This window comes from Cheilinus undulatus, linkage group 3 (assembly GCF_018320785.1).
Source record: "Cheilinus undulatus linkage group 3, ASM1832078v1, whole genome shotgun sequence".
Taxonomy (NCBI): Eukaryota; Metazoa; Chordata; class Actinopteri; order Labriformes; family Labridae; genus Cheilinus; species Cheilinus undulatus.
The window spans coordinates 30884110-30911990 of record NC_054867.1 but is presented as its reverse complement, the minus strand read 5'-3'; the positions used below and the strand labels follow the sequence as shown (position 1 = coordinate 30911990).

General features: G+C 37.1%; 1 protein-coding gene across 1 annotated transcript; it reads right to left on the bottom strand.

The window, feature by feature from the left end:
- Positions 1–1032: 1032 nt before the first annotated feature.
- Positions 1033–26313, bottom strand: LOC121528641 (sodium- and chloride-dependent GABA transporter 2-like). Its single transcript, XM_041816166.1, has 14 exons — positions 26139–26313; positions 15028–15162; positions 14788–14928; positions 14372–14459; positions 11529–11661; positions 8987–9121; positions 8797–8900; positions 6308–6432; positions 3849–3961; positions 3620–3757; positions 3422–3524; positions 2332–2432; positions 2062–2232; positions 1033–1945 (listed from the first exon to the last, which is right to left on the bottom strand). The coding sequence occupies exons 1-14, from the start codon at positions 26311–26313 to the stop codon at positions 1832–1834; spliced, it is 1776 nt and encodes a 591-aa protein (XP_041672100.1). The 3' UTR covers positions 1033–1831.
- Positions 26314–27881: the final 1568 nt, after the last annotated feature.

Genomic DNA, 27881 nt, shown 5'->3' with positions numbered 1-27881 from the left:
ATCAAAATATAATTTGATAATAAAAAGTACTCAGAGAGAATCCCTAGAGCTCCTACAGAGCTCAAACCCCTATGAAGGGTTACATCTGTATAAAAAAAAAATCAATTTTATGAAGTTGTGGATTACTGAGTAGAAAAATTGTATGAAGTAAATTTTAAAAAATCAGTATTAGTGGCAGAAGAACTGGTTTTGGATCTTCACTGGACAAGTTACTACAAGCATCTTGTGTCAAGTAATTTTGAACTATTAAGATGTGGAAACATTTAGTTTGATTGTAACACATATAAGAGGTAATGAGTAAGAGCTGCTTGCTCACATATAGTCTTGTAGTCATAGTTATTTGGCTTTGTTAACTGAAGGAAAATACTTCGAAATTTTTAATATTTTCTCACTATGACTGGTCAGGCAAAATTGACAAGGGTCTGGTTTTGCTGTCTGCACAAAAAAACTCCTATCTAAACAAATGGTACTGAAAGACCAACACAGTTACACAGAAACTGTATGTTGTGATTTTTGTTGAATGGATAGTGTTGAGAAATGTCTGGCTGCAGACCTCGAGCAAACCTCTATGCTGGGGCTTTCAGCCACAGACCTGTACGCTGGGGTGGACCTCTACGCTGGGGCGTGACGTACATTGCCTGAGCCATGGATCTCTACGCTGGGGCGATGACTTATATTACCCAGCTGAATTTTCTGCTCTAGCCCCTTGCCCACTGGCTTACCCTTAATCTAACCACTCGGGTTTTAATGACTAAACCTAACCACTCAGGTTTCATAGGGGTCGGGGTCTGCTACTGCATGCCCCAGCGTAGGCCTACTGCACACCCCAGCGTAGGGGTTGGGGTCTGCTGCTGCACGCCCCAGCGTACGGGGCTATGCTAAGGTCTAGTAAGAGTCAGCGGTCCAGTCATGCTAACAACAGCTAACACGCTGCACGCCCCAGCGTAGAGGTTTTGTTGAGGTCTGCAGCCAGACCCTCTTGATAGTGTCACACAGGAAGACAGTTGAAAAACATTTTTTCCCTTGAAGAAAACCCAAAACAGACTGACGACTCTTTTATGCAGGTGTAACGTATATTTGGGATTTTACGGTATCTCTTGTTTTCAGTTATCAAAAACTCCTGCAGTTTTTGGTCATCTTTGAGGACGTTTTAGACAGTGTGAAGGAGTTTGCTGCTATTTTTGATGTTCCAATCACAAGGAAGAGTATCAAAGAATCTAACATTTTGACAACCCAAGCCAGGACACCTACGGACACACTCCCAGACAAAAGTAACCAGACAACCTCCATGCGGCCTATGTGATGAAATCTCAATGTTTCCTCTGTATGTACATTACATACTTGACCCTAAACCTGTCCACTTGTAATCTGTTCACTCATGACAAATGTTAAAACCAAGTGTAAAAAAACGTGGCAGAACTAAAAAGCTCAGATTACAACACACACAGGGAGGGAATGTGACTTCTTTCTACATCGGACGCCATTTCTCCATCACATCTTTTCATATGTAAAAGTTGTGGGGTGCTACAAATTGTTAAAAGTTTCAAACAACATGTGAAAACTGGAAGACACTACATTCAATATACTACATTCAGACTGTTCACCTCACCTTAATGACATCTCTGTAAATGAATACAACTACCATGTACATAGTAATCAACCCTCTCTCTTTCTATATATATATATATGTGTATGTGTGTGTGTGTGTATGTATATGAAGAATAAAAAAGTTTGCTCTAAAAGGATAGATCTGAAAAAAAAAAATATAAATACAGCTGGTTAAAGCCTCGGTGATGTTTAAATCTCTTTCAAAGTGTGACCAGGCTGTTTATTACATATTGCCACTTTTACGATCATCACGAACATGCAGTGGGACTCTGAAGCTTCCCATTTCCTTTGCCATCACTGGAAGGTCATCTGCAGGTTTGGAGGTTTGCTTGAGACGCTACAAGAAGGTAATGAATTGATACTGTCAAAGCATATTACATGCAGTAGAACACAAAATATATCCAAACATGAAATGTTCTTGAAAACTATACCAAACCAACAACCACCAGTCACCTGCAAGAGAGTCCCTTTTCCTTTGGCCAGTTTGAAGACCATAGTCAGTGGAATCATGACAATAGACGACATGGCGAGAAACCAGCCAATAAAGTACGCCCACCAAGGATAAACGTAGGAGTTGTTGAACCTCAGGGGGGTGTATCTCAGTAGCAAAAATACAAGAGTGCCCTTTAAAAGTAAAAATGAAATTATAAGTATATTAAATCTGTATGACAAAAAGGGAGGCCTGCTTTTTTGAATATGATCTACCCTGGCCTGATAACTTACAGAGCAGATAACAGGAGTGCAATACATCCAGCAGTACTTGAGCAGAGGCGAAGGCTTGTACCCGATCATGTCTTCAATGTTGTCACTAAAGCGATCTGCACCTAGGATAGAGACACAGACATACATTACATTACACAGGCTCCATAAAATTGATTTGATAGTGATGCATCCACATTTCTGTGAGATGTGTGTCAAAAGTAAACTTTACTCTTTCTTTGGACCTATTTTAGGTTCCTCTTATGTTCATAGCTGATTGTTGTATTTTTGCTAAAGTTCATACTGTATATCTTTCTTGAGCAATCTTCTTATCAAATTAAGTGTTACATCAGCTGCAAGAGCCAATTTTCTATCATGTTTTTTACTATTGACTTTATTGTGTTGCACTTGCTGTGGCAACCTGTTTCCCCCATGGTGTTTCTCAGTTTCTCTATATATTTGACATTTTATTTTTGTTTGTTTATTTGTAAGTCTTTATTGGCAAATGCAATGTCATGAATGGCAGCTCTGTTGGCAAATGAGGCCCACTGCAGCATTCTCAACCAGATCAGTAGAGTAGGGATGAAAGGACAGAAAAAAATACAAAAATTATCAACAATACATTTACAACCTTTTCCAGAATGGTGACATCTGCATCAAAACTATATAACAAGCTGTTCTGCTGAAGAATAGACTGTTATGAGTGATCTTAAATCTTTTATTGGTAGTTTAATGTTTGATAGCAATTCTTCTGTTTAGACCAGCCTCATCAGCAGGTCTTTGCTCTAAATTACGTCACCAGCTTAATATTTTAGAACACACTGCAGATGTTTCAATTCAGAGCAATGCAAGGTTACCAAGAAGTGCCGTCCATTTCAATTTAACAGTTAATAGTTGAGAGTTAATGTTATTATTGCTTTGTGGTACAAAAATGACAATTTCAACAACTAACTCTACACTTAACCAAGTGAGTGTCAATGCTGACAGCTTTTAGTTTCTTTGATTTATAAGGACATACACACCAGATATTCAAAGCTCTTACTAAGAGTTAACACATAGTGTGTGATGCGTAAAAAAAAAAATACAAGACTTATCACTGAGGAGAGTATCTTACCATAAATCCATCCAATTACCACTGACTGAAAGATTGCCATCAAAAGAAGAGTGGGTCCACTGCATACATAGTGATCAAAGATCTGCAGAATGTATGCGCCAGCCTAAAATGAAAACAGCCAATAAATTGTACTGGATAGCAATACCAGCTTTTATGCTGTAAATTGGGTGTTAAACCAAATATTGTCTAACAGCTTACCTCTGACACCAACAACAGGCCAAACGTATAGCTGAGAACACAGATAACCATCAGAATAACCTCTCTGCGATAGCCTTGTCGGATCTGGGTTGGATACATGTCTGTAAGGGAAGTCATGAGGGACTCGAGCCCAGCAAACTGGAGTGTAACAGAGGGTTTAGTTAAGATGTGGCAAAAGGAGAACTGTTAAATAATATTGTTATAAGATTTAAGGAAAGCTCCAGCTAACCTGACCGTCAATTCCTAACAAGATGATCATGGTGAAGAAGCACACAGACCAGACCTGAGGCCAGGGCAGAAGGGTCACAGCTTGTGGGTAGACTATAAAAACAAGGCCAGGACCTACAGAGTGTTGCCAACAGTAAAATTTAATAAAACATTAGTTTGTTTAGTGATCTTATTTTAGGTAGAGCATTATGATATGAAAACATTTTTTTATTTTGTACATGTCTAAAGTATGTGGAGAAAAAAACAAAACAAATGAAAACAAATGACTAGAAAATTGATGCACATTTCAGTGAGTTACGAGTATTTTTAACTGTGAACAGACCTCCCGTCATAGACTTACATTCACTTTAAGCCGCAGCAACCCCACTCCAAAACAGTGCCCACATAGATGCATGTTGGAGGGCCAAAAGCAGCAGTATTTATGCTGTTCAACTTATGGGTCTGTAGAACATGCGCAGAGCGCCTAGTCCAGTCTGGTCCGATTAAGGTGTATACATGCAGGTCAGTTAGTCTGGCTTAGAACAATTTCATTTAGTAAGATTTCAGTCAGACTAGCATGTTTACATAATCCTTAAAAGCATTGTTTTAGTCAGACCTACCCAGTATTTGAGAGGGGTCTTGCTGCAGACTGTTTATTTCTGATGGCCACTTTCACAGTCTGCTCATCTGAGACTCCGTATATCTCAGTAAGGAACTGCCATAATTTTCTGGTACATTGTATTTCAAGTTTCAGATTTTTTTAGTAATACAACTTTATTCATAAACAATTATATTATATGTATATATGTATAATATTCATGAAATACTCAACGAAATTAAGAAACATTCCATGAATAAAGCAGAGAAAAAGATCAGAGGTCTAATATGGGATCAAATTATGTGTAAACTCATTGTAAAAGTAGCTACATGAACGGTGGCTTGCTTTCGCTTCGTTAGCTTTAGCTAACATAGCTATGCTAGCTACGTAATCAACGTAACTACAACCAATGTAACCAATGTATCTAAGTTAGCTTTAGAAAACAAAGCTAAAGATAATGTAGCAATGTAGATAATGTAAATACATAACTTTAGCTATGATAGCTTCAAAGCTATGTTGGCTATGTAGCTACATTATCATTAGCTAATTTAGCTTTAGCAATGTTAGCTCTAGCAAATGTGGCTAAAGCTTAATTGGCCACAAGATGACAGATACTGTAGCTGCTTTTTTAGCTTATCTTTAGCTACGTAGCTTCATTATCTATGTAGCTTACGCATCTAATGGAGCTACATGAGCTACGCTAGCTACGTCAGAATATTTTTTAGAGGACAAGCTTTTTTCTGTAAGCAGACTGTTTACTCTGCTTTATTAAACATTTTGTAACTAGGTTTCTGACATGTAACTTTTGGTACCAAGTCTTTAAACACTTGGCCCGTTATTTTTGGATGTGGTTTTTTTTTCTGATCCGTAATCCGAAAAAATGTCACGCACTTGGACCTTGCACACTGAATCCGATGTGTTTTTATTTGCCTTCACTGCGAAATCGTAGAATGTGGCAAATTGTTTTGTATTGCAACCCTATGGCTCTGTTACACTGCTGGATCCATCCATTCTGATAGAGAGCAGCACACGTGCATACATCATAGCACTGAGTCAAGTTGGAGAGATGGAGAACAACGTTTGAATTCACTCCTTGTTGTGAGCTGTGAGTAGGCTACAAACTTAAGCCTTTATCTGTTTTATTTCCATAGTTGACATCCACATAATAAATGAGCAAACTTTGGTGTTTAGAGTGAGGTTTCAGTGCGAGAGAGAGAGGAGGGGACGGGCAGTGATAAGCATGCGAGGAGGAGGCAGCAGGCAGCTTTGAATCATCTATCACCCATTTGAGCGACTTGGACTGATGTGAAATTTTGCATAAAATCGAACCTGTTCCGAACGAGAATATGACAGATGAAAATCTCCGCATCAGTGTGGAAACATTAGAACAACATGAGCTCAATTTTATTTTTTAACATGCGAAAAATTCCTAAGGAAAAACTGACTGCAAAGGTCTTAACCCTTACCCTAACCCTAAAATGAAGTTTAACACTATTTATTTTGAAAGTTTAAGCGTGTATTTCCGTTCTGACATATTCGGCATCTCAATTGAGCAGTCTGTGAGAGTGGATGTTAGAGATGTACGGTCTGCAGTCAGACTGCAATATTTTAAGTGAATATGTGAATAGTATTTTTGATAATTCTTTCTAAGAAAGATTGTTAAAAAATATATAAATTCACTTCCAACTTATTTTCCCCTTTTCTTAACATAAGAATTTTCTGTCATTCTTAATGACCCCCAAACAAATGCTTGTTTCAGTGTCAAAGTTAATTTTCTTTCATTTCGTGAGGATTTTAAAAACATATTCATTTCACATCATGCAGAAAATAGCATATTCAATTCTGTAGCCTTTTTAATTAACAGTGTTACAACACACTCTTACCTGACTCTGCAACTGAAGAAATGTCAACACCCTGCATGTGTGACATGTAGCCCAGAACTGAGAAAATGGCAAAGCCAGATAAGAAGCTTGTCCCGCTGTTCATCAAGCAGAGAATGAAGGAGTCTCTGCAAATTCAGAAAAATGCACTCTGTCATACTTCTCTCTTGGCAGTACAGTGCTTCTAGAAATAAACATATCAAGCTTAAAGAATTCTTTGACATCGACAAATCTATATTAAAACATTGGTTAAACCATTCATGTTAATCATAACAGAGGGGTGACATGGGAATGAAATGAATAAAAGCTTGAATTAGAAAGTGTATAGTATGTATTTCAAAGATAAAAGGAAACAGTAATTAGCCTGATATAACTGCAGCCACAGATATTTAAATGTTATCATATATATCACAAAATAGCAGAAGAAAAATATCATATTTATAATTTATATATAGACATATTCTTATTTTCAAGTGAGCATTGGTGAGAGCAGTCAAATGTCTATTCCTACTTCTCAAAGTGATGATGCCCCCATTTGGGTGAAAACAAGCCAAGAGAATAGGTTACTGGCAGTGGACTTGAAAGCACTCATAGTTATGCGATTAAATTACTAATAAATAAATAAAATACAGTTCACAAAGGCGGATCAGAGAAAAGATTTGTGGCTCTGAGTGTAAGTAGAGTGGAGAAAAGTAATGAAATCAAATGTGGAACTGTTTTTCCCTAAAGCCACCAAAATAATGGTACAAAAACTGGAAATTCCCTGTATGCCTGGAGATGGTCAAAGCATGTAATGCTGAACCTACACACTTGCCTTTCCCAACACTAACACAAGAAAAAAACACAGAACATAACAGCCTAAGAAACATAATCGTAATTTATTAAGTAATGTATTGTAAGAAAGGCCTGAAGCATAGTGTAAGTGATTTCCATGTATAGTGTAAATCAGTGTGCATCTTTAAAGAGCATCAGAAAATGACCAAATGGATGAAAATGACTTTAAAGAAGCAGTCACCAGACTCTCTTACAAAAACAAATGCAAAAATAAATAGTTTGCTTCCTTGACAAAACCTTCTCATCCCATAGCTTTCACTTGCTATTTCAAGTCATGAATCAGTAAATAAAGGGGATTTTGCTATTGTAGTTGGATTTTAGATGATACTTTTGTGGAAGCAATGGATGACCCTTAGATTTTTCTCAGTAGTTAATAACCATTCATTTTAAAAGGAATGTTTTCACCCAGAAAGGGGCAGGGCTGGAAAAACCTGTATAATTTGAGCAAAATACCCAGATTGGCTGTTCCCATCAATTGACAGAGAATGAAGTCTTCATGAAATTTAGTTTGGCACTTCTTACGGCTGATTTAATTAGTCTAACAAGTCCTAACATGCACCAGTAGTATATTCATACCTCAAAGAAAAAAAATCCCTGTGCTCCCTATCAATAGCTTACAGTCTTTAGTTCATAAGCTAGACTACAAAATAGATTATGGGAAATTTAAAATATTACACCTTTTTTTCCTTTTCCTATTTTTTTCTTTTTTCCTTAGAAAAAATCCCAATAGCTTTACCTCTACTATTAAAAATGCTGAATCAATGTGAATGCAAAGTGACCGACAACAATTTGATCTTGAACATGAGGGATAATTAATAGTACACAGGCATATATAACTGGTTGGTGGCAGAATTGAAAGTGTTACTACACTGCACTGGTTTTTGGTGCTAACATTTGCTGCAGCTAACTAGTTCGCAGACAGGTGGTTATCTGTTTGTTTCCATCTTATCAGATAAAAACGAATCTTTACTTCACAAATGCAACCGTCACTGCCCATACTCTGGCACGTTTGTTATTAGCGGAGCTCCATAACTCCTGTCCTACAGTCTGTGCTCCTTCGATGCAGCTTTTTCCTTCATCTGCCCAGCTTCTTCTCTGTGCCCAAGTGAGTAAATATCACCTTACTGTTATTTCACCCGACTTACTCAACCCCAACCTTTGCTTCACAAATGCAAGGGCACCATCATTGCCGCCGCCATGCTCAGACAAGTCTGTTACTCACAGAGCCGCTAAAACTTATTTTCTTCAGTCTATGCTCCTTCGATGCTAATTTGTCCTTTCTCTACTCAGCTTTTTTTCTGTTGTCTGTTTCTATGCCCAGGTGAGCTAATAACACGTAACTGCTTTAAGTTCCACTCGCCCAATAGTTAGCAATACTTCTTTAGAAAAAGACCGGCATAACACAAGTTATGGTTTTTAAGAGTGGCCAGGTTCACTGTAAGCCAAATGCGTCAGTAAATATGTAGGTACAATAGCAGTTGAATATGGGAAATGTCCTCAAGAATGTGTCGTTATTTAGCTTTTATTGTACTGTATTACATATCCTGTACTATTTAAAATCTATTCATTGTAGTCTTTAGCACTTGGTATTACCACCCTAACCCCACAATAGCTCTCATTCATATTCCCTTGCACAGCTGTGGTCATCAAGTAGTCACCTGTAACAGTCGTTGTTGTACTTGTTGTAGCTCCCAAGCGTTGTGAGACATCCCAAACATATGGCATACGAATAAAATATTTGTGTTCCCGCATCCATCCAAACCTATAAACCAGTGATAAATCATTTCACTAAAACAGTCCTACTTTTGCTATAAAAGAAACACATTGTAGTTGTAATCAGGGTGATACCTGAGGATCTGCTAGCCGTGCAGGATTGGGGTACAGGTAGTACTTGATGCCATTGAGGGCTCCTGGAAGGGTCATCCCTCGAAAAAACAGCACCACCAACATTAGGATGGGGAAGGTGGCTGTAAAGTAGGTAGCCTAAATATAAACAGAAAATCGCTGTGTTAAAAATAATGAGCATTACACTATTATACAAATAAAACATTGTTAGAGTTTATATGTAAAGCATTTTCCTACCTGGGAGCACAAAGTGCTTTTGATAGACCGCATAAGAACAATAAAAAGCATGTATTAGAAAGATATCAAACAGCAAAACACAAGCACTGACTCAAAAGAACATCTTTACAACATTAACAAGAGATTGAACACAAAATAGTTAATGGAGCCTATTTTGTAATATAGCACAGCCTAATTGTGCAATCTGACATTATTGCACAAGTCAGCTAAGTTGCCAGTAACGTTACTTTTCCACACACCCTTGAAACAGCTATAAATTATAATTCCACTTATGTGACACAGGACTCCAGTCTTTGTCGTTGATTAATACGTTAAACCAGCAGCCAGATCTATTACAAAAATCTTGCTCTCATAACAGCCACTTAGACAGAGTTTCCACCTCCCTTTCCCACAAATGTAGATGTATTGCCAGTCTGTCTTGTCCTTTGAACCACCCACAAACTGAAAATAAGTGACAGGTGAGAGTGGATGCACGCGGCAGCAGGTGTAAGGTAACCATAGGTGAAAGAGACCTTTCTTATCAAGCAAAAATCTGCACTGATTTACAAACCTTTGACGGTGCCAGAGGGTATAAGTAAAGATTGAATGAATCGTGTTCTTTGATTTTTCTGATAAGTGTATTTTGAAGAGCTCTATTATGTATTTGACACCTGCTGAATTAAATGAGAGTGACACTTTCACACCTGTGAGCTCCTGAAGGAATGTCTAACATAGAGGTGTGTTGGAGGGGTTTAGGCAATTAATGTGCACTAAGAGCAAGCCGGTGCTTTGGCAGGTCGAAATGACCTTTTGAGCCAAAAGAACCTGCATATGCTTGCTTTTTTTTTGGCTTGCAAATGTATTTTTCATAACCCCTGGCACACTGCCCCGCTTACTGAGCACAGTGGAAGCCAGACGGTTTGAGGTTGCTCACAGCCATAACTTGCTTTTATTAATAAATGTGTTAACTGAAGACATCAACTGATTACAAAGAAGACTGGCAGAGAAAACAAAATCACTGACTGAAGTTACTTGAAGAATTTATTATGTGTTGCCACTAAATGGTCGACTATATCAGCAAATAATGAGTAAAAAAAATCATGCATTATTAAATCTGTCTTTTTCTGTGTTTCTACGTTATTGTTATGAACATGGAGAACAAATAGTCAAATTATCTGAAATCCCAACACCTAGCACAAGGAGACAAAAAGAAGAAATTTCTTCTTTTAACATTGTTTTCTATGTAACTTCTGAAATATACAAACATTGAAATGGCCTTAAGTTCATGTACAGTTCTTCTGCATGTGGGTAAACACTTAAGCAGATCCACTGACTGCACAGAGAACTAGGATTTCCTTCAGAAGAGGATCAAGAACAGTATAAATATTTTTGGCCACCCTTGTTTGCTTTTCAATGGCGTTTTATTGATCTTCACAAGGCATTCATAAAAAAATCTCATATGTAACATACTTTTGATCACTTAACCTGACATGCCAGACAGATTGTTAGGCATCCTGTGCCAAGAGAAACTTTCATGCCATTATTATTGAATATTACCCTCAGTGATTCACAAGGGGTTGCAAAATATCAGGGAGGGTGGTGAACACTGTTGGTATTTCATATTTTCATATTTGGTAATCCTTTATGCCCTGTAAATACAAGGCCTGTAATCTGGAAATCTGTGTAATCATGTCCATAAAATACTGTAAAGGGGCACAGTTAGAAATAGAAACATTACCTGAAAATGTTATTAATATTTTGTTAAGAGTAGCTTTATTTTGGCTGAAATGAAAGTGATCACTTTTTGGGAATTCCTCACAGTATGGGAAGGGCAGCAATATAGTAGTTCTCTATGAACTTGTGTACATAAGTTATTCAAAAGCTGGGTAAAGCCCTTTGCTATGTCTGTTAAAGCACAATGTAAACATCTGTTTTTAGAGATGCTATATAAATAGAATTATTATTATTAGAAAGCTGAAAAGAAAATAAGCCCAGGGCTGGACTTGGATTTATGTCTTTTTAAACCAGTTTATGTTTGGTTTGCTTTTGAACAAAAAGGAAAGTATTTAGGCTAAAAACTGCAATAACGGCCTGAGACTTCTAAGGGTATTAATTACGAGGTTACATGTTCAAACACCTGCCTCAGTTGTCAATCATCATCTAATTATTCTAGAGTGAACAAGAATTTCACAGGTTATGACACTACATGATCACATAACAGCTTTCCTAACACCTTTACACAATGTTTGGAGGATAACATTCAAGTGATTGACATATGCTGTCAAAGTAACAATAAAGGTATAAAATAAGTTCTATCCTTCAGTCTAACCTTTCCTGTGGATCTCACTCCCTTCCAGACACAAAAGTAGCAGATTATCCAGGCCAGAAGAAGGCACAAAGAGAGGTCCCACTGTATGTGCCCCAGGTTTTCAATGCCAGAGGAGATACTCAGCACCCGTCGTCTGTAAGGACCAAAATTACACCGATCATTATTTAAGGAAAACACAACATAGCATTTATTAGGCTTGTTTCTTTTTATTACTTCCGCCAAGGAGGTTATGTGATTGGCAGGGTTTGTTGGTTAGTTAGCAACATAACTCAAAAAATTATGGATGGATTTTGATGAAATTTTCAGGAAATGTCAGAAATGGCATAATGAAGAACTGATTAGATTTTGGGAGTGATCCAGATCACCATCTGGATCCAGGGATTTTTTAAAGGATTCTTTACTATTGGGAGATAGGGCTAATGGCGGAGGTCTGTGCTCTCTGAGTGCTTTTCTAGTTAGTTGCTGTTACGTGGCTTATTCCTAACAACCATAAGACTGCAAGATATATCCACTCAGAGACCATCTACTGCCTGTGTATTCAAAAATTGTTGCAAAGGTTGTCTTTAAGTCTCTCGAGGTAAAATTGCTTTAGTATTATGAAGTGGAAAAACTCACCAAAAAGAATGTACTGTATTTCTGTTTTTTTTTTTTTTAAATGCTTCATTGCATAAGAAAAACAGCTCATGTAATACCAAATCTTTGACACTTGCATGCTTAAATGGAATGCAGGCGTAATTACTGTGATTAGTTACATCCATCTATCATGGTAGGCCTACTAAAACCTAGGCTGAGCAAACTTTTCATGATAAAACATGTTCAGATCCTACTTTTCTTTATTACACAGGTGTTTTCAATTATTCTGGCTGATTAGAACTCTTTGTATACTGAATTTCTGTGGGAGCTATTCAGAGGGCTGCTCTCAAACGAACCCCCTACACCCTCTCTCTGTTTGTGCGCTCGTGCAGACAATATCCAAAACCTGAGCGTGAAATGGGAGTGAGTTATTATACCCTCCAACAGTGAGTCTATATAATGCTGACCTACTGAACAGGGCTTTTGTAGTTTGTCATCATAGATGCTCTAAACATAACAGTGGCATGTTATCAACCACACAAATGTAAAACCTCTAAATAAGATAGAAAATATGAGCATTATGCAGATGTTGAAAGTTCAGGTCATAATTCAGAATTTTTTAGACAATATTCTTCAATGAAAATATCATCCTATCATCTTATAAACATCTGATGGAAAATAACAGGATGTTTACCAAAAAAAAAGAAAATGAAATGCCACCAAAAATAAAGGGATTTGAGAGACACGAAACCATAATTTCATAATGTTCCTTTTTCCATGCGAGGAAAGAGGTTGTTTTTTTCCCAAAGTTTGCTGCTGTGTTTGTACCTTCTGTCTTGACGAGGGGTACTTCATTCAACTTCGGATGTAATGTAAAACCGAATTTACACTGTCCTAAAATTTAAGTGTGGGGGAATCTGAAAATCTGCCAAGAAAACACAAAAACTTGCCTGTGTTTAAAAACACAAGACTGACAGTTTTTTTCTTTTGACCCCTGGCCAAAACGTGATTAATTGAAGTTTTCGTGGCAGTAAGCAACCTTTCTTTCTTTTTTTTTTTTTTTTTTTTAGGTTTATTTTGGGCATTATTTGCCTTTATTTGATAGAAGAGGACAGTGGATAGAGTTGGAAACAGGGACGAGAGCAGGGAGAGACATGCGGTAAAGGGCCTCAGGCTGGATTCGAACCCGGGCCGTCCGCATACATGGGGCGCGCCTTAACCACTCGGCCACCTGCGCCCTGCAACCTTTCTTTAGGTTACAACACTTCAGCATATTCTGAAACAGATTTCACATTAGCTATAACTTAATTTTTACATTGGTATGAGACTCCAAGTCAAATCTTTTTTCAAAGAAATGCTGTAATGTGATTTTTACTAAAATCTTATTTATTATAATCTAACATAACCTTTATGGAAACAGATTGATAGATGAATATTACAAATAACTTATGATACATTGTTTTTATATGTATTATAAAAAGTATCAGTTCAACTTACGGGCATTAAATAATACCAAAGTGCCTGTTAACCAAAGAAATACATATCAGTCACTTTAGTACTGTAGTAATTTCATGTGTCCTCTCTATACGTCAGTAAAGGGATGTGATTACATGTTGGACTTTGACATGAACAGTATTTCTGTGATTACACACAGACCAGGAACCCGGTATTTAAAGACTGCTGACTACATCCCCAACAGACATGAAGTAACAGTAAAAAAAAAAACCTATCAATTAAATACCCACACAGACAATAAAAAGGTAACGCTGAAGACAGCAGCACATTAAAATACCTGTGTGCTATTTAGTTTGATTAATGCTTGTTGTACTGGTTATGTGACCTCTATTTTGTAATAGACCTGTTTTTAAAAAGCTGTTTTTTTCCAGTCTTTTTTTTTTCCTTAGGCACCCTACACACTCCCAGGTGTTTTATTGCTGAGCTGTGTAATGCCAAAGATAAGGTCATAAAAATAAAACCTAATGTGAAAGCTATCATACGCACATACAAAAAATTAACAGACATGTCAGTGGTTTCAAGGGAGTTTGATTACGCCCAGCCAGGGTAAGACTTACTTCATATGTTAGAATGGGTTGATTGTATGTTGTATACTGTGGCTTTGGATAGATAGGCCTAGGCGTTCCCATTTAGAAAGGTGGTGTTGTAAGACTTTGAATCTGTTAATGGTGGAAGTTAAAATTTATAGACATATCAACAGCCAATTGATAGCCTTTGACCCATTTCTTTAAAATCAGTAGATAAAAAAAGCTTACTGCCAAAACTCTATTACAGATGATGATGCATTCACAGTCGAGGTCCAGTCGGTTGTTGCATTATAGGTGTTCAGTACCACACAAGAATCTGTGATATATAAAAGTGTTATTAAACACAGTTAAATGAGAATACTCACTTAGTTGATGCATTAATAAAACAGTAATAATTGGCTATGTAACAGCTGTGATATGGATAAGGTAAGTTACAATAGTCAGACATTGAATGATTACAAACCAATAAAATAATAGAGCCTTTACCTAGAATGATTTTAATTAGAATTAACTTGAATTAATAGTTAAAATTGAATGTATAATTCAACTTAATTGACATAGCATTAAAACAGAAACATGGCATAGACATACGCTGTATGTTGTATATTGTTGTAAATTTGAGAGAGGGATAAAAGTCAGTTTACTTGTATTCCATGTGTTATTACAGTTGGCCCATGGCAGCTGGCTGGAGAAGGATGAAAAAAAGTAGAGAAATGCCCAGGCTAATATCACAATGTAGCTTATACTACCATAGAAAATGATGAGTTGGCTTGCATATCCCATTCCTGGAAACAGAAGAAAACATTAACAATTGGTTGCAGTAGTTTTTCTCCTTTTTTTTGCCTAACCCTGACCTGATGTACATGCTGGCAGGTAAACATCACCTTCAAACAAGGGGCAGACCTTCCTCCAGCACATGATTCCTCCCTGACTAGTGTACTGGCCCAGTGCCGTTTCCAGTATGAACAGAGGAATGCCACAGGTAAGAAGAAACAGGACATAAGGAATGAAGAATGCACCTGTAAGTATGAGTGAAACATGGTCAATATTCAGAGTACACAAACACATCACATTAACTGTTGTAAAATGCTTAGTTTGGACTAGGACTGAACGATTTTGGGAAATAATCTAATTGCGATTTTTTCCCCCACTTTTGCAATTGCGATTTGACATGCGATTATTCCTTTACTTTCTTTTATTCCTAAACAAGGGCTGAACAATTCTGTAGGAGTGTCTAATTCTGATCATTTTGACTCGTATTGCAAATTGGATATGAATTGTTGCATTGAATGGTTGTTGTCATTCTTACATTAAATAAGAAAAAGTACAAAAATGAAGAAGGTAGGATTTTTTAGTAGATTTTTCTAAAATAAATAGCACCTGTATGACATCTCTGCTCCAAAAAACAAGTTTAAAACTGGTATTTTGACACAAATTTGGGTCAAAGAAATATTGCACCTTCTGCGATTTGAAAATTGCAGCAGGTCATATTGCGATTTAATCTAATTTTTGATTAATTGCCTTGCCCTAGTTTGGGCTGAAATTTCAGGTTGTGGATTGGCATTCCATAACTGATGATATAGAGAACAACATCACTGTGACTTTGACACTCTGCCTACGACAAATGCTGTGAATATTTTAAGTTAGTATGATAACAGACAATGTATGTTCAAAATCAATCAAACTGGTATCTCTGAATATCAAAACAGACTAGTATTGTAACTTGCTGCACAACAAATGAAAACATACAATTGAATGTACAAAAACACCAAGTACAGTGTAACATTTGGGTTTCTTGGTTACGTGTCAGTTTCAGTTACGATGTGGACTAAGGGAATTAAGCCCTCTGTTCACAGCTGCCAATTTCTTTGCGCTAGCAGTGCTCATGTGAAATACTGTAGAAATCCAATGTAGTCCAGCATTTTCAGCACTCAGCATCCTGACTTAAATATACCCTTGAGGTCAGCTGTTTTTTGTGGTAGCCCTGACAACGCGCTCAGTTCAAATAGTTTTTAGAACAGCACCCTGCTCAATAATGTCCCTTTCCCCTCACTGATCAATCCAAATCAAGAATGGGACTTATGGTGCTAGCTCTGTCAACACATGATTGCAAGAAATAGATTGGACTGCCTTTTTGAGGTGAAATGTCTACAGTCATGGCAAATGCCAGGATAGGACTCCTCTACATTTTCAATGTTTTCTTGATATGTTTTTCTAATAAAGGAACTTCATGTTAGCTGCACCTACACATATCCATCCCACGCATTCCCTGCGCCTGTTTGATGCATTGGCTACGTATGTTCTCAAAAATGACTTAATTTATAATTAATTTGATTTAAAAAATGACATGAAGCAGACATGAGATTCAGTAAGCCTATGACCAGTAGCAGGAATGCAGAGAGAAAGGGAATGTGACAGAGTCACACAGAGTCACATTAAAAAGTCTTAAATGCAAGACCAGCAAGTCTTAACTTAAATGCGTTAATTTCACATTAATCTGAAGAGGTTTGGGGCTATTTTTCCTTCTTTTATGTTTTATATCTTCTTATAATTAAAAAGAGTGAAACTTTTGTAACTGCCAAATCTGATGTTATTCTGCACGCTCGTTTTCTGCCCCCCCTGAGTGCTTGCTCAAATCTCACTACACCTCTAACTAGCTGTAGTAATGTGTGCAGGTAATTGACTGGTGAAGTTTGAGTTTTCTGGGAGGTGGATGGAGGAAAAGAAATTGAAGCCGTGGCTGAGCCCTATACCTGATAAAGTTTTGGAAATAAAAAGCAGCTTTGCTCAGCTTGTGCTGAGTGTAAAACTAGCACAAAGCCTGCTAATGCTAACATTGCTAGCACTTGTGTGACAATAGGAGGCAACGACCAGTTAGTTTGTGATGAAGTCTGGTAGCAATTTAAATCAACAGAATTCCTTATCAGTGGCTTTTTTTCCAGCCCAGAGGACCTGGATATTTCCAACTCACGGCAGCAAATTTTTTAGGTAAGTGCTATCACATGTTGCAAGCTTGTTTCAAGCTCAGTACTGATGCAGGAACTATAGTTGACCATGGCTATGATGGATTTCTGTCAGTTTCATCAGCGCTATTAATATGGTCTGTGTTACTCTAATGGAAACGAGGTAAGGGGGTGGCTTTAGTTTATTTGCTAACAGCCGTGCGTTTTGTCAGACAGGTGTTTTACTTGTATTCTGTAGTGATATTGTAATATGGCCTTTTGTTGCATCCTTTTGTGTTTGTTACAACTTTTAATCTGTCAAATACATAATGTCTGACCAAAATGCCCCACTGTCCCTATGTCCCTATATAGTAAGCTTTTATTGTGGTAGGGGACATAAACTTGTGTTGTCCCGCCCTTTTGGAGTCATCATCTTTATGTGTTACAGTGAGTGACTTAAACCGCTTGAGCTGAAAATACAGACGAATAATAATCAGTGACATGTCAGAGTTTACCATGAGCTAGAAAAGCTAGAGTGCATTGCAATTGGATGCAATGTATGACAGAGGGACATAAGTCAATAAAACAGATGATACAGTACACTAGCCTCTGCCATACAGAGCAATGTAGAGAAACCTCAAAGGTCACATATTATGCAAATACAGCTTTTCAGGCTTTTCTAACAAAAATTTGTGCCCTTGGCCTGTCCACAATCCCCCCAAGGATCAGAAAAACCCGTTCCCTCCCCCCTCTCTTTCTCCACCTTTCAGAAAATGTATGCCGAAACAAGCTGTTCTCAGAATTTCCCCACATGATGTCATGCGGGGAGTTAGCAACACCACCAGGTTCGGTTGGCCCTCTCTGCTTGGAAAAAAGCTCTGCCCTCCTCCCTCTGGATGTGGCTTAATGGATGTGGCTCTCAGGAGAGCTAAATCCATTTCCTGAGAGGGGTGTTGTGAAGGCTGGAGTAGGACAGCTCCTTAACATTTAAAGCTACAGACACAGGAACAGCTCAATCTGGGCAGGGCTGCAACAACTGTGCCAAGACAAACTTTTGGTGTGACTCTTTGCACTTGTTTTTTAAAAAAATGTAGGTACAACGAAAGAACATGACTGGATACGCAGTGACTTTAACCGCAGTGTGTGAGACTTTTTCAAAGGAAGTGTTATCAGACCATCGGACTGATAGTGTGAGCATATAAATCGTGCACGATAGTCGTGCATCATAAGCAATTCAGTCACACAGTATGAGCTAACATTCTGCCACAACTGTCATAAAGTCAGCTTAAAATCAGACAGTGTAAGCCTAGCTTTAGAGGGATTGATAAAGTACACCGTCCTGTTCTTCTACTAAGTTAGCTATCAACTCAGATGATTTTCCCACATGGACCAAAGCCTGCCTTAAACCTGAGTCTAAAATGTATATGGTGCAGAAGGCGTGATTTGCAAGTGTTGTACAAAAGTAAACCAGAACTCTTACCATGCTAGAAAACCAGAACCAAGTGCACAGATTTGTTTTGCAATCTGTAAACAGAGATTAGGATTGACCTTATCTGAATGTGTATAAAGCTGAGGGATGGAAGAAAGGTTTGTGACCACACTGGTGAAATCAGATTAATTAGTCTCCACCGGTTGTATAGATAATTTAGTTGTTGCTGAGCGGTCTTTAAAAAAGTCAACTGAAGGGAAAGTTCATGTTGAAGGTGGGGACTGACAAGCTTTTACAAGAATTTTCTGGTATATGAACTAATAGGAAAAAAGTTTTAGTATTTTGTCGTGACACATCCTTTGGAGTTCTTTTTAAAAATGACGTATCACTTAAAAAATGCCATTCATCGCATGGACTCAACAAAGAATGTCTCTGTAATCCCTGACTTTCTCCACCCTTCTAGTTGTCCCTGAGGTAACATCTGCCAGCACAGGGCTGTTTGCGTAACTCTGTTACATATTAGGGACATTATGTATGATTTGCATGAAAAATTCAAGAGTTTATGTCAATAATCAAACTTTTTCCTCTCTTTTAACCCATTGGCAGTATTCCTGAAATATTTGAGAAGCATAACAGTTATTTCAACATGTTTATCCATGAGCAGACAGAAGCTCAGTGATTAGTGGTTTTGTGGTGCCGAACTTTCGCCTCCAGAGCCAAGTGCTGATTTTTCAGATTCTTTTAAAGTAAATGAATAAATACTTGGCAGGGAACCAGAAAGGGTGCCGGCACGTGTAAAGATAGAGTTGAGGAGGTACAGAGTCTGTTGAGTCTGGGTTTTTCATGGCTCTTTTTTAGCCTGGCCAGCTGATCAAGATGACTGACTATACTCCAAACTTGATCTGGTTGAAGTTATGTGCAAAAATACAGCTTAAGATTGGCTTGGAGCTTTACCATTTTTATTAATTTCCATAGGAATTTTATCTATGGGCATCAAAGATCTCTGGTGTAAGGAATATGGAAATATGGAAACTTTTGTTATACCACAGAACAAAGCCGTGTAGTTACAATAAGACAGCGGCCTCCTGTCTGCATCATCACAGAGCCCTTCTTGTTTTTGCCTTTGTATTCACGCATAAAATTTCAGTAAATCATCCCCACAGTAGAAGACTGTGAAGGTACAGCATGTTAGGAAAAAACTAGTGGTTTTATGTTTGGTCATAATATCCTGAAAAGTCTGTTTAACACAGCTGGTTTTACAAAGATGATACATTTGTTTAGTCATAGGGTATCAAATGTAGCCTATATTACATCATTATGTACTGAATCCATTCAACAAATAAAACTGGATTTAATTTAGTCAGATACAAAAGTTATTTCCACGTGTAGAAGAGCGTAACAAAAGTGCATGACCTGGGAGCATGAGCAGGATCAGAGAGACTTGTCAGGAACTTTACAATAAACTGTGGAGGTTGTGATAAAAGCTTTCATCTTTAAATTCCAAACATTAACATGCTGTATCTTTATGTGTGATATGACATTTTTCTGCCTCATTACAAAACCCTAGCAGAGAATCACAGTTGTTAGAAAGGAGCCAATTTTTCAGCAAATGTCCCACAATATTTTGTGGGAAACTCATCTAAATAAGGCAATGAAATAATGCTTCTGAACACCTCTTCCGTTTTAGGCTTGATGTTTCTGACAAATTAATCTTTAACAAGTCTTTTCATAATGGCTCAGCCCTGGATTAAGCTCAGATTTATTAAGCTAATTATGAAAATGTACAAATCCCTTCTTAATGTCATTTGTCTTTATCACTAAGTTCCTTTTCTCACATTTCACTAAGCTCCTTTTGGTGCTATTGTCTAGAATCTAGCCAAAATTTTCCCTTTTTTTCCACAGGCATTGGATTTACTTTCTGGATTCAAATACCATATTTGCTTTTTCTTGTGTATTTCATTTATATAAACTTGAAAACACAATTTTTCAGTAACAGGTTATTGTACGTCTTTGTTTAGATTTATTTTGGGCTTTTTTGTCTTTGTTGATTGTGGAGGACAGTGGACAAAATCAGGAACAAAGATGAGAGAGCCTGGGAGAGACATGTGGGAAAGTGCCACAGGCCGGATTCAAACCTGGGCTGACAGCATACATGGGGCGCACCTTAAACCACTAGACTACCTGTGCCTCCAGGTTGTTGTACTTCTACAATATTCTCGGTTGTCCAAACTATGCATTGATGAATTAAGGAAGAAATTATTGAGTTGCACTCCTTCTTGAAGAATACATACCATGTCCTAAAACACATATCTGCAGGAACCTTTTTTCCCTCTAGCGCATCTGAGGCTTCCCCCACCAGCTATTTGCTCTTCAAAAATGAAGCCAGGAGGGAAATTTAAGAATATGAGAATTGAATTTGTATCCTCCCTTTTAGGATTGATAACCCTCCTTATAAATCAGTGGAAGATCCTTTATCCATGGACTGATTGCCATTTTGTATATTATTAAATTGTTTTTATCCAATTCCCTCTTCATGCATAATAAGAATCTTTAGCTATAACTCAATGTCCATACATTATGTTCTGCACTGATGCATTTATTTATGAAATAAGCTTTATCACTTTAATATTTGGAGAACAGATATACATAGTTTTGGCTTTCAAGTGACTTACTTTTTACCTCCTCATCCTTGTAGTCTTTATAGTGAGAAACATGATACTCTTCAGCCGTGTTTGATTTAGTTGTGGTTAAATACCCCAACAGATGCCGGTCACTTGGATGCATGAAAGGCACGAGATAGGGTGGAGTATAGCTTTTCATGTAACATTTCTGGATGTGGGGGTGTGGGGGGTTGTCATGAGCTAGCAATTTTTTTCAATTGCAAGCCAGGCAGGGGCAGTAATTGGATTATCCCCCCCTTTAACCTAACATGTCGTGGGACAAACCAGGCAGATTCTTTCAGTCCTCTACTCTTGTGATCTCCCTGGAACAACTGGTAACCATAACCATGTTAGGAAAGCGGTTTTACAGCCAGATAACAAACAACAGATTACTCTACACAGAAGACATTGTTTCACTTAGCCTATGTTTTATCATAGAGTATTCTGTCTGCAGAAAGCTAATATAATGAATAAACCAGCAAAAACTCAATAGCAGACCACTATCAAGAGAGTGCAACGGATCCCAATCACCATATCCAGAGTAAAGTGTTTGAAATGATTAGAATGATCATGTATGACTCCCTGGTATTGTGGTGTCTTCTCACAAAATATCACAACTTATTTCACATCAAAAAAGTGGGCATGAGCAGTGACACATTTGGCAACTATGTCTGGTCAGGAGCCCTCACTGATAAAAGCATTGCCATAGTGGTACACGCATTTAGTATACACATCACAAAGGCTGTTCAGAAATGAGGCAACTCAGCATGAATCTTTAGGCCCTATCCCTTTACTGTACTCTGCTCGAGTTGGCTGTCCTGTATTTAGTCAATCAATCAATCAAACTGTATTTGCATGGCACCTTTCATACAAAATGATGTAGCACAAAGTGCTTTACATAAATAAAAATAAAAGAAAAAAACATGACCTCACCCCACCCCCAAATCATGCCAAAAATGAGAAAATAAGTCATTGATGTAGCACTTTATAGCATTAATAATCTATAAAACAATGGAAACGCTATCTTGTATTGATAATGAGGAAATCCAGGGTGTTAGATGTGAAAATAAGATAAAAATTAAATATAAACATAATTAAAAAGGAGTGCTAAATATGCTCAAAGATAACTCAGTTAAATATGCTAAATAAAGATCAGAAATCACTATAAGATAATTCAGTTAAATATGCTAATACAAGATCATAAGAATCTACAACATAGTGCTGTTGAATATGCTAAAAAAAATCATAAACCACTATTAAATAACTCAGTTAAATATGCTAAAATAAGTTAAGAAACACTTACTAATAATTATTCTCTTTTAGTATGAATATGCTAGAAAAAAATCATAAAACACTCAAAGATAACTCAGTTAATAACTCAGATACATATGCTAAAAACAGATCGTAAAACACTAAAAGATATTCGATTTCAAAGAGATAATCAAATATGTTAAAAATAAGATAATAATACACTTAAGATAACTCATTATTTATGCTAAAACAAGATCATTACAAACCAAAACAGAGCTCTGTTAAATATTCAAAAACAGATCCTAAAACACTTAAAGATTACGCAGATAAATGACAAAAAAACAAACAAACAAACAAAAAAAACACACTTATGATAACTCAGTTAAATATGCTAAAATAAAATAGTAAAATGCTAGATAATCCTAAAACTTGTTTTGACTGTAAATGGCTTTGAATTTATCTTTCTGAATAGTGAACTATAAATAAACTTGCCATGACTTGACTTGAAACCAAAACAGAATGAATTAAAATCTAAATCAATCAAGCAGATTATGGTGGTGGAATAAAAATAATTTTCAAAGCCAGACTTAAACGAAAGCGCTTAAGTTTTCTGTAAAAACATTAACCTCACATGCTGCCCTCATGCCACAATGCAGAGCCTTTAATAGCTCTGTAATATATGCTCTCTCTGGCTTGAAGGAGCAATGTTCTTTAAATGATGAAATGTTTTTTCTATGACATTACACTGTGTAAAGAATCAAATATCATGCCTTGATTAACCTGCTGACAAACATTGAAGTACAGTTCTTGAAATTTACTATCCAGTTTTTCTCTCTAGGCCCAGCCTGTACCAATAACTACAACTTGAGTTTTGTCCTACTTGAGCTGTAAAAATTCACTACCCTCCATGATTTAGTGTCTAAAACAGTTAAGAAGATTATAAATTTGCCATGTAGAGTGTGTGTCATCAGCAAAGCAATAAAATTGTTGCTGAGCCTTCTGATGACATTTCTTAGCAGTAACATAAAAAGATGAAAAAGTGAAGGACCTAGAAGTGAACCCTGGCGAACACCACATTTCATTAAAATAAGAGGTTTAGATGAGCATTCATCCAGATAAAATTTTCTGTCAGTGAGATATGACTTAATCCACTTCAGAACAGTGCCAGAGATGCTAATAGGATTATGGACTCTGTTTAAAAGAATTGTGTGGTCTACCATATCAAAGGCTACACTCAGGTCCCATAACAGAGGATGTTTTCTTGTCCATGTTTGACCTGAGGTCATTAACAATTTTAACTAGTGCTGTCTCTGTGCTATGATTTTACCTGTATCAGTTGATCAGTTTTTACAGATGTCGCTGGAATTCACAAACTCATTTAAATGGTTAAAAACAAGCTTTTCTAAAATGTTACTGAAAATGGCAGATTTGATAATCAGTAGTTGTGTGATAGTGATGCAAACAAATTGTTTCTCTTCAGAGAGAGGTTTAACAATGGCAGTCTCAAAGCAGCAGGGAAGACACCTTTTAGAAGAGAATAGCTTACAATTGTGAAAGATTGTGATTAAAAAAATACACATTTTTTAAAGTGATGCTGGGGTAGGATCTCAAAGACAGGTTGCTGGTCAGAGTTGGGAAATAATCTTTTCAAGCATTTACGCATCAACCAGGACAAACGTCTCCAGTGTTTCCTCATTTGATAGCAAATACTCTGCGGAGTACACATTTGTATGATGATGTGAAAAATTGTATCTGTTGAAATCTATAAACATGAAGTGGACTGCAAGATAATCATGACAAGTTTGAGTTGTGAGGTTTGTACTGTAAACTTGTAAGGCAATACTTCGCTCACTTCTGTTATACTTGTATGATTTAGTTCAAGTGACAAGTGCTGGAAGCTATGGTCTTCACTCTTAACGCAAACTATCTTTCCACCCATAAGTATATCTTGAAATTAGTTTAAGGGTATGCTGCTCCTGCAGTTTTGTATCTACTGCAGGAGGATTTGTATGTAAGGGAGCTGGACATTAGGAGTAGATTAAAGGAACTGGAGTAAGATGCAAAAAGGCTGTAAAAAATGGACTAATGATGTCCCTTCACCCTGTGACTCAGGATTGGTTGAACAGTATTTGCAACTCTTCTGTGGTGTATGTCTGCAAATTGTTGAAATGTGCTACTGCCTGCCTTGGCCCGGATTATTTTGAAATTGGATTATTAATCTCAATTAGGCTTTCTTGGTTAATAAACTAATCTAAATAAAGATAAACTATAAACAGGCTCTGATAGGCTGATTGGGGCACAGGACATGTAAAATAGAAAAATTTAGGGAAGTTTGTAGATGTAGGTGTCTTAACTAACTAATAACTTATTATAAAAAGCATACAGGGCTTTAAACACACCCAAGCTGACATTAGCCCTGTTTAATTTATGTTATAAGGGAATAAATTGTATTCAGTGTAAATATCATTAACACACATCAACCGCTGCCAGTTTTTTTAGCAGGTGTAAAGATTACACCATGTTGACCTCAGTTGCAGGGTTACATGATTATGAATGTATGTTTTTCTGTTTTTCTATAAAGACATTAAATTACATTGATAGTAGATCCAAAGCCATTTGAGATCCCGATATCACAAATATAGCACCTGACCTTTTCAGGGTGTGGACTTTATATTTAGAGACCCCCTGTGATACACTATACAACTTTGGCTGTGATGAAGAGCTGCTTACAAAACCATTGACTGGAGTGACAGAGGGGAAGTCTGATGAAGCCATATCAGATAACCTTTATATTAATTAATATTTCTAATATTGACCCCACAAAAAGGGAACTTTTCTCACACGAAATAACTTGTTGCCAATGCTGATATGTTTTTATATATACAGTCCCTAATACTTAAAGCTTTCCTCTTAACTTTATAATTCTTATTCTTTATGAAGGAAACAAAACAGCTGTAACATCATATTAAAATACTCTGCACATTGATAATATTATAAGACAGATTTTTCTGGATCTTTCCCATCAGCTATTTAAATGTAAACTGTATGAATGAGATTATACTGAGTTCTGCTAACACAGCAACATCACCGTTAAAAACAACCCAATTGATTTATGTTCCCAGTTTCAGGGATGTGAACTCCCTCTGAGGACGCCAGGGATGCGTATGGGTGAGGAATTCAGTAAACAATGTGATGCTCCTTCTTGCATAAACATGGGTATTACGTTATTGTCATAGCCTTTTGTAACCTGTCAATTCCTTAGTCATCAGATGTGAAGCTAGGGAGGGGTGGCATGGGGAAAATAGTGGAGTTTTACAGCACACAGAATTAAGAGTTTGAGAAAAAGTATTTTTTATAAACATGATATAATGAATTCAACAGCTTATTGCTTTAAAAATGTGTTAATAGGCATATTTTTCCTCGGTCCACTGTTGTTCATTGCTCTACATTGTAAGCTGTCAAATATTTCATAGCCAACATTTTTAGTAACAACATAACAAGAAAAAGAATATATATACATATGTATTTGTTTCTTTATGAGCAAAAAAGTGATGCAGATGTAGAAAAACGAAGAGCAGTTTCTTTATTTCTCTCTACAGCAATGAAAAAAAGTTTAGAAAGGGTTTGCTTCACACTAACCTGCTTTTTGGTTTTTTTTTTGGAGGTTTGTGTGGTAATACTAACATGAAAGAAGAATAAAGAGTTTCACTCACCACCACCATTCTTGTAGCAAAGATATGGAAATCTCCATATATTTCCCAGTCCAATAATAGCACCAGCTACCGAAAGGATGAATTCCTTCTTGCTTGCCCACTTGCCTCGGTCCTTGATTGTTTGGGAGGATGCCTTGGGAGGGAGATGGCATAGGCTGCACAGAGAGTCTGCCATGCTGCTTGAGGAGAGATAGTCTAATGGTAATACTGGCATGGATCCTTGAGTTTCAGGACTGTCTGGGGACTGTCTGGTGCAGATTTGAATGGACTTGCCTAATTGTTACACTGCAAGGTATTTCAGCCACAAGGGGGACCTCTAGATGCATAACACACAGCAGCCTCGCAGCATATGAATGACTCAGTAGTGTGATGGAGATGCGTGACTAACTTCCTTTTGGACATGGTATTACATTTTTGAAAGTTGGGCCCTCTCTTTTACTTACACAAGGTGTGAATGATTGAAAACAAGTTTATGTAGATCTTTCTTTCCTAAGCAAAACCTTTTTAATAAAATCACAAGCACATATCGGTCTGTCAGCCTTAACTCAAGTTTAAATGTATGTTAATATTAATTATTATGGTTCTGTCTGGTAAAACATTGCTGGTATTTGAGATATTCTGGTTGTAAAAATCTAAAGGGAGCTTTTGTCTTTGGCTTTTGTCATAGTACAATAAAAACTCCATGTCCAGTAAATATTGACTCTCTTTTTTGTAACAGGCTTTAAGCTCCAGAGTGGAACTTTCCGTTTGTGTTGGTTTTGATGCCCCTGTGGACAAAGGGGTTGTTCATCTCTTTTCCTGTTTTGCCTTATTTAAGTGCAAGTTATGCTTTTTGACAAAAATCTTACACTGTATTCTTTCAACAGTCAAACATATCTTTTTAAAGCTAGTTCAGCAGCTTGCATTTAATCACATTTTCTGACACCTACCCCACAGTGGATCTCACAGGCAGTCAATGTAACTATAGAAGCTTTATACTGACATTCATGTCTCATAGACATGTTGTCACTTCATGAAAAATGGCAGAAAGCCAATATGCACCAGAGGCAAACCTCCCTTAACACAAGTCTATAGCTACCACATGAAAATTTGGCAGTCCATACATGGCATTTTGAAAAGAATCCTGGGTGTAAAACATTCGTTTTGCACAACCATGGAAATTACCCTGCTAATATTACCTCAATGCTTTGATGTGTTTATGCACTTCTACTCTTATTAGCACTTCATCCAATGAGCTGCCTGTGCCAGCCCCTCCCCTCCTCTCCATTTCCAAGAATGACTTAAGAGCAGCAGTATTTTAAGGTCACAGCAGGGGGCTCTGCTGGAACTTTGGTCCCTCCGTCCGGTCCAATTGCAATGACACTCCAAGCAGCTTACTGAAGCTAGTTGGCTGCTGATGTTGGGTTTTAGCTTTCATATCAGAGCATTTAGTCCTTCCAGCCAAATTACATACAGACACTCTATCTAAAAGACCCCTAAGATCACTTACCTAAGTCACTGTCACAATTCTACAGTTAAAATAACTGTGATCGCTGTAAAAACAAACATTATGCTTCCCTTCTATGAACTGAGAGTAAAAGTAAAGTATGCTGTATGCTGATGAACCAGAGTTAAAGAATTTTATGTTCTTATTTTCAGTCATTATAAAAACCTGCTTTTATTGTCATGTTCTTCTTTTCTCAGCCAATTATGATACAGTTTCATTTTCCATGCACTACTTGTCTGAATCCTAGCTTAAACACA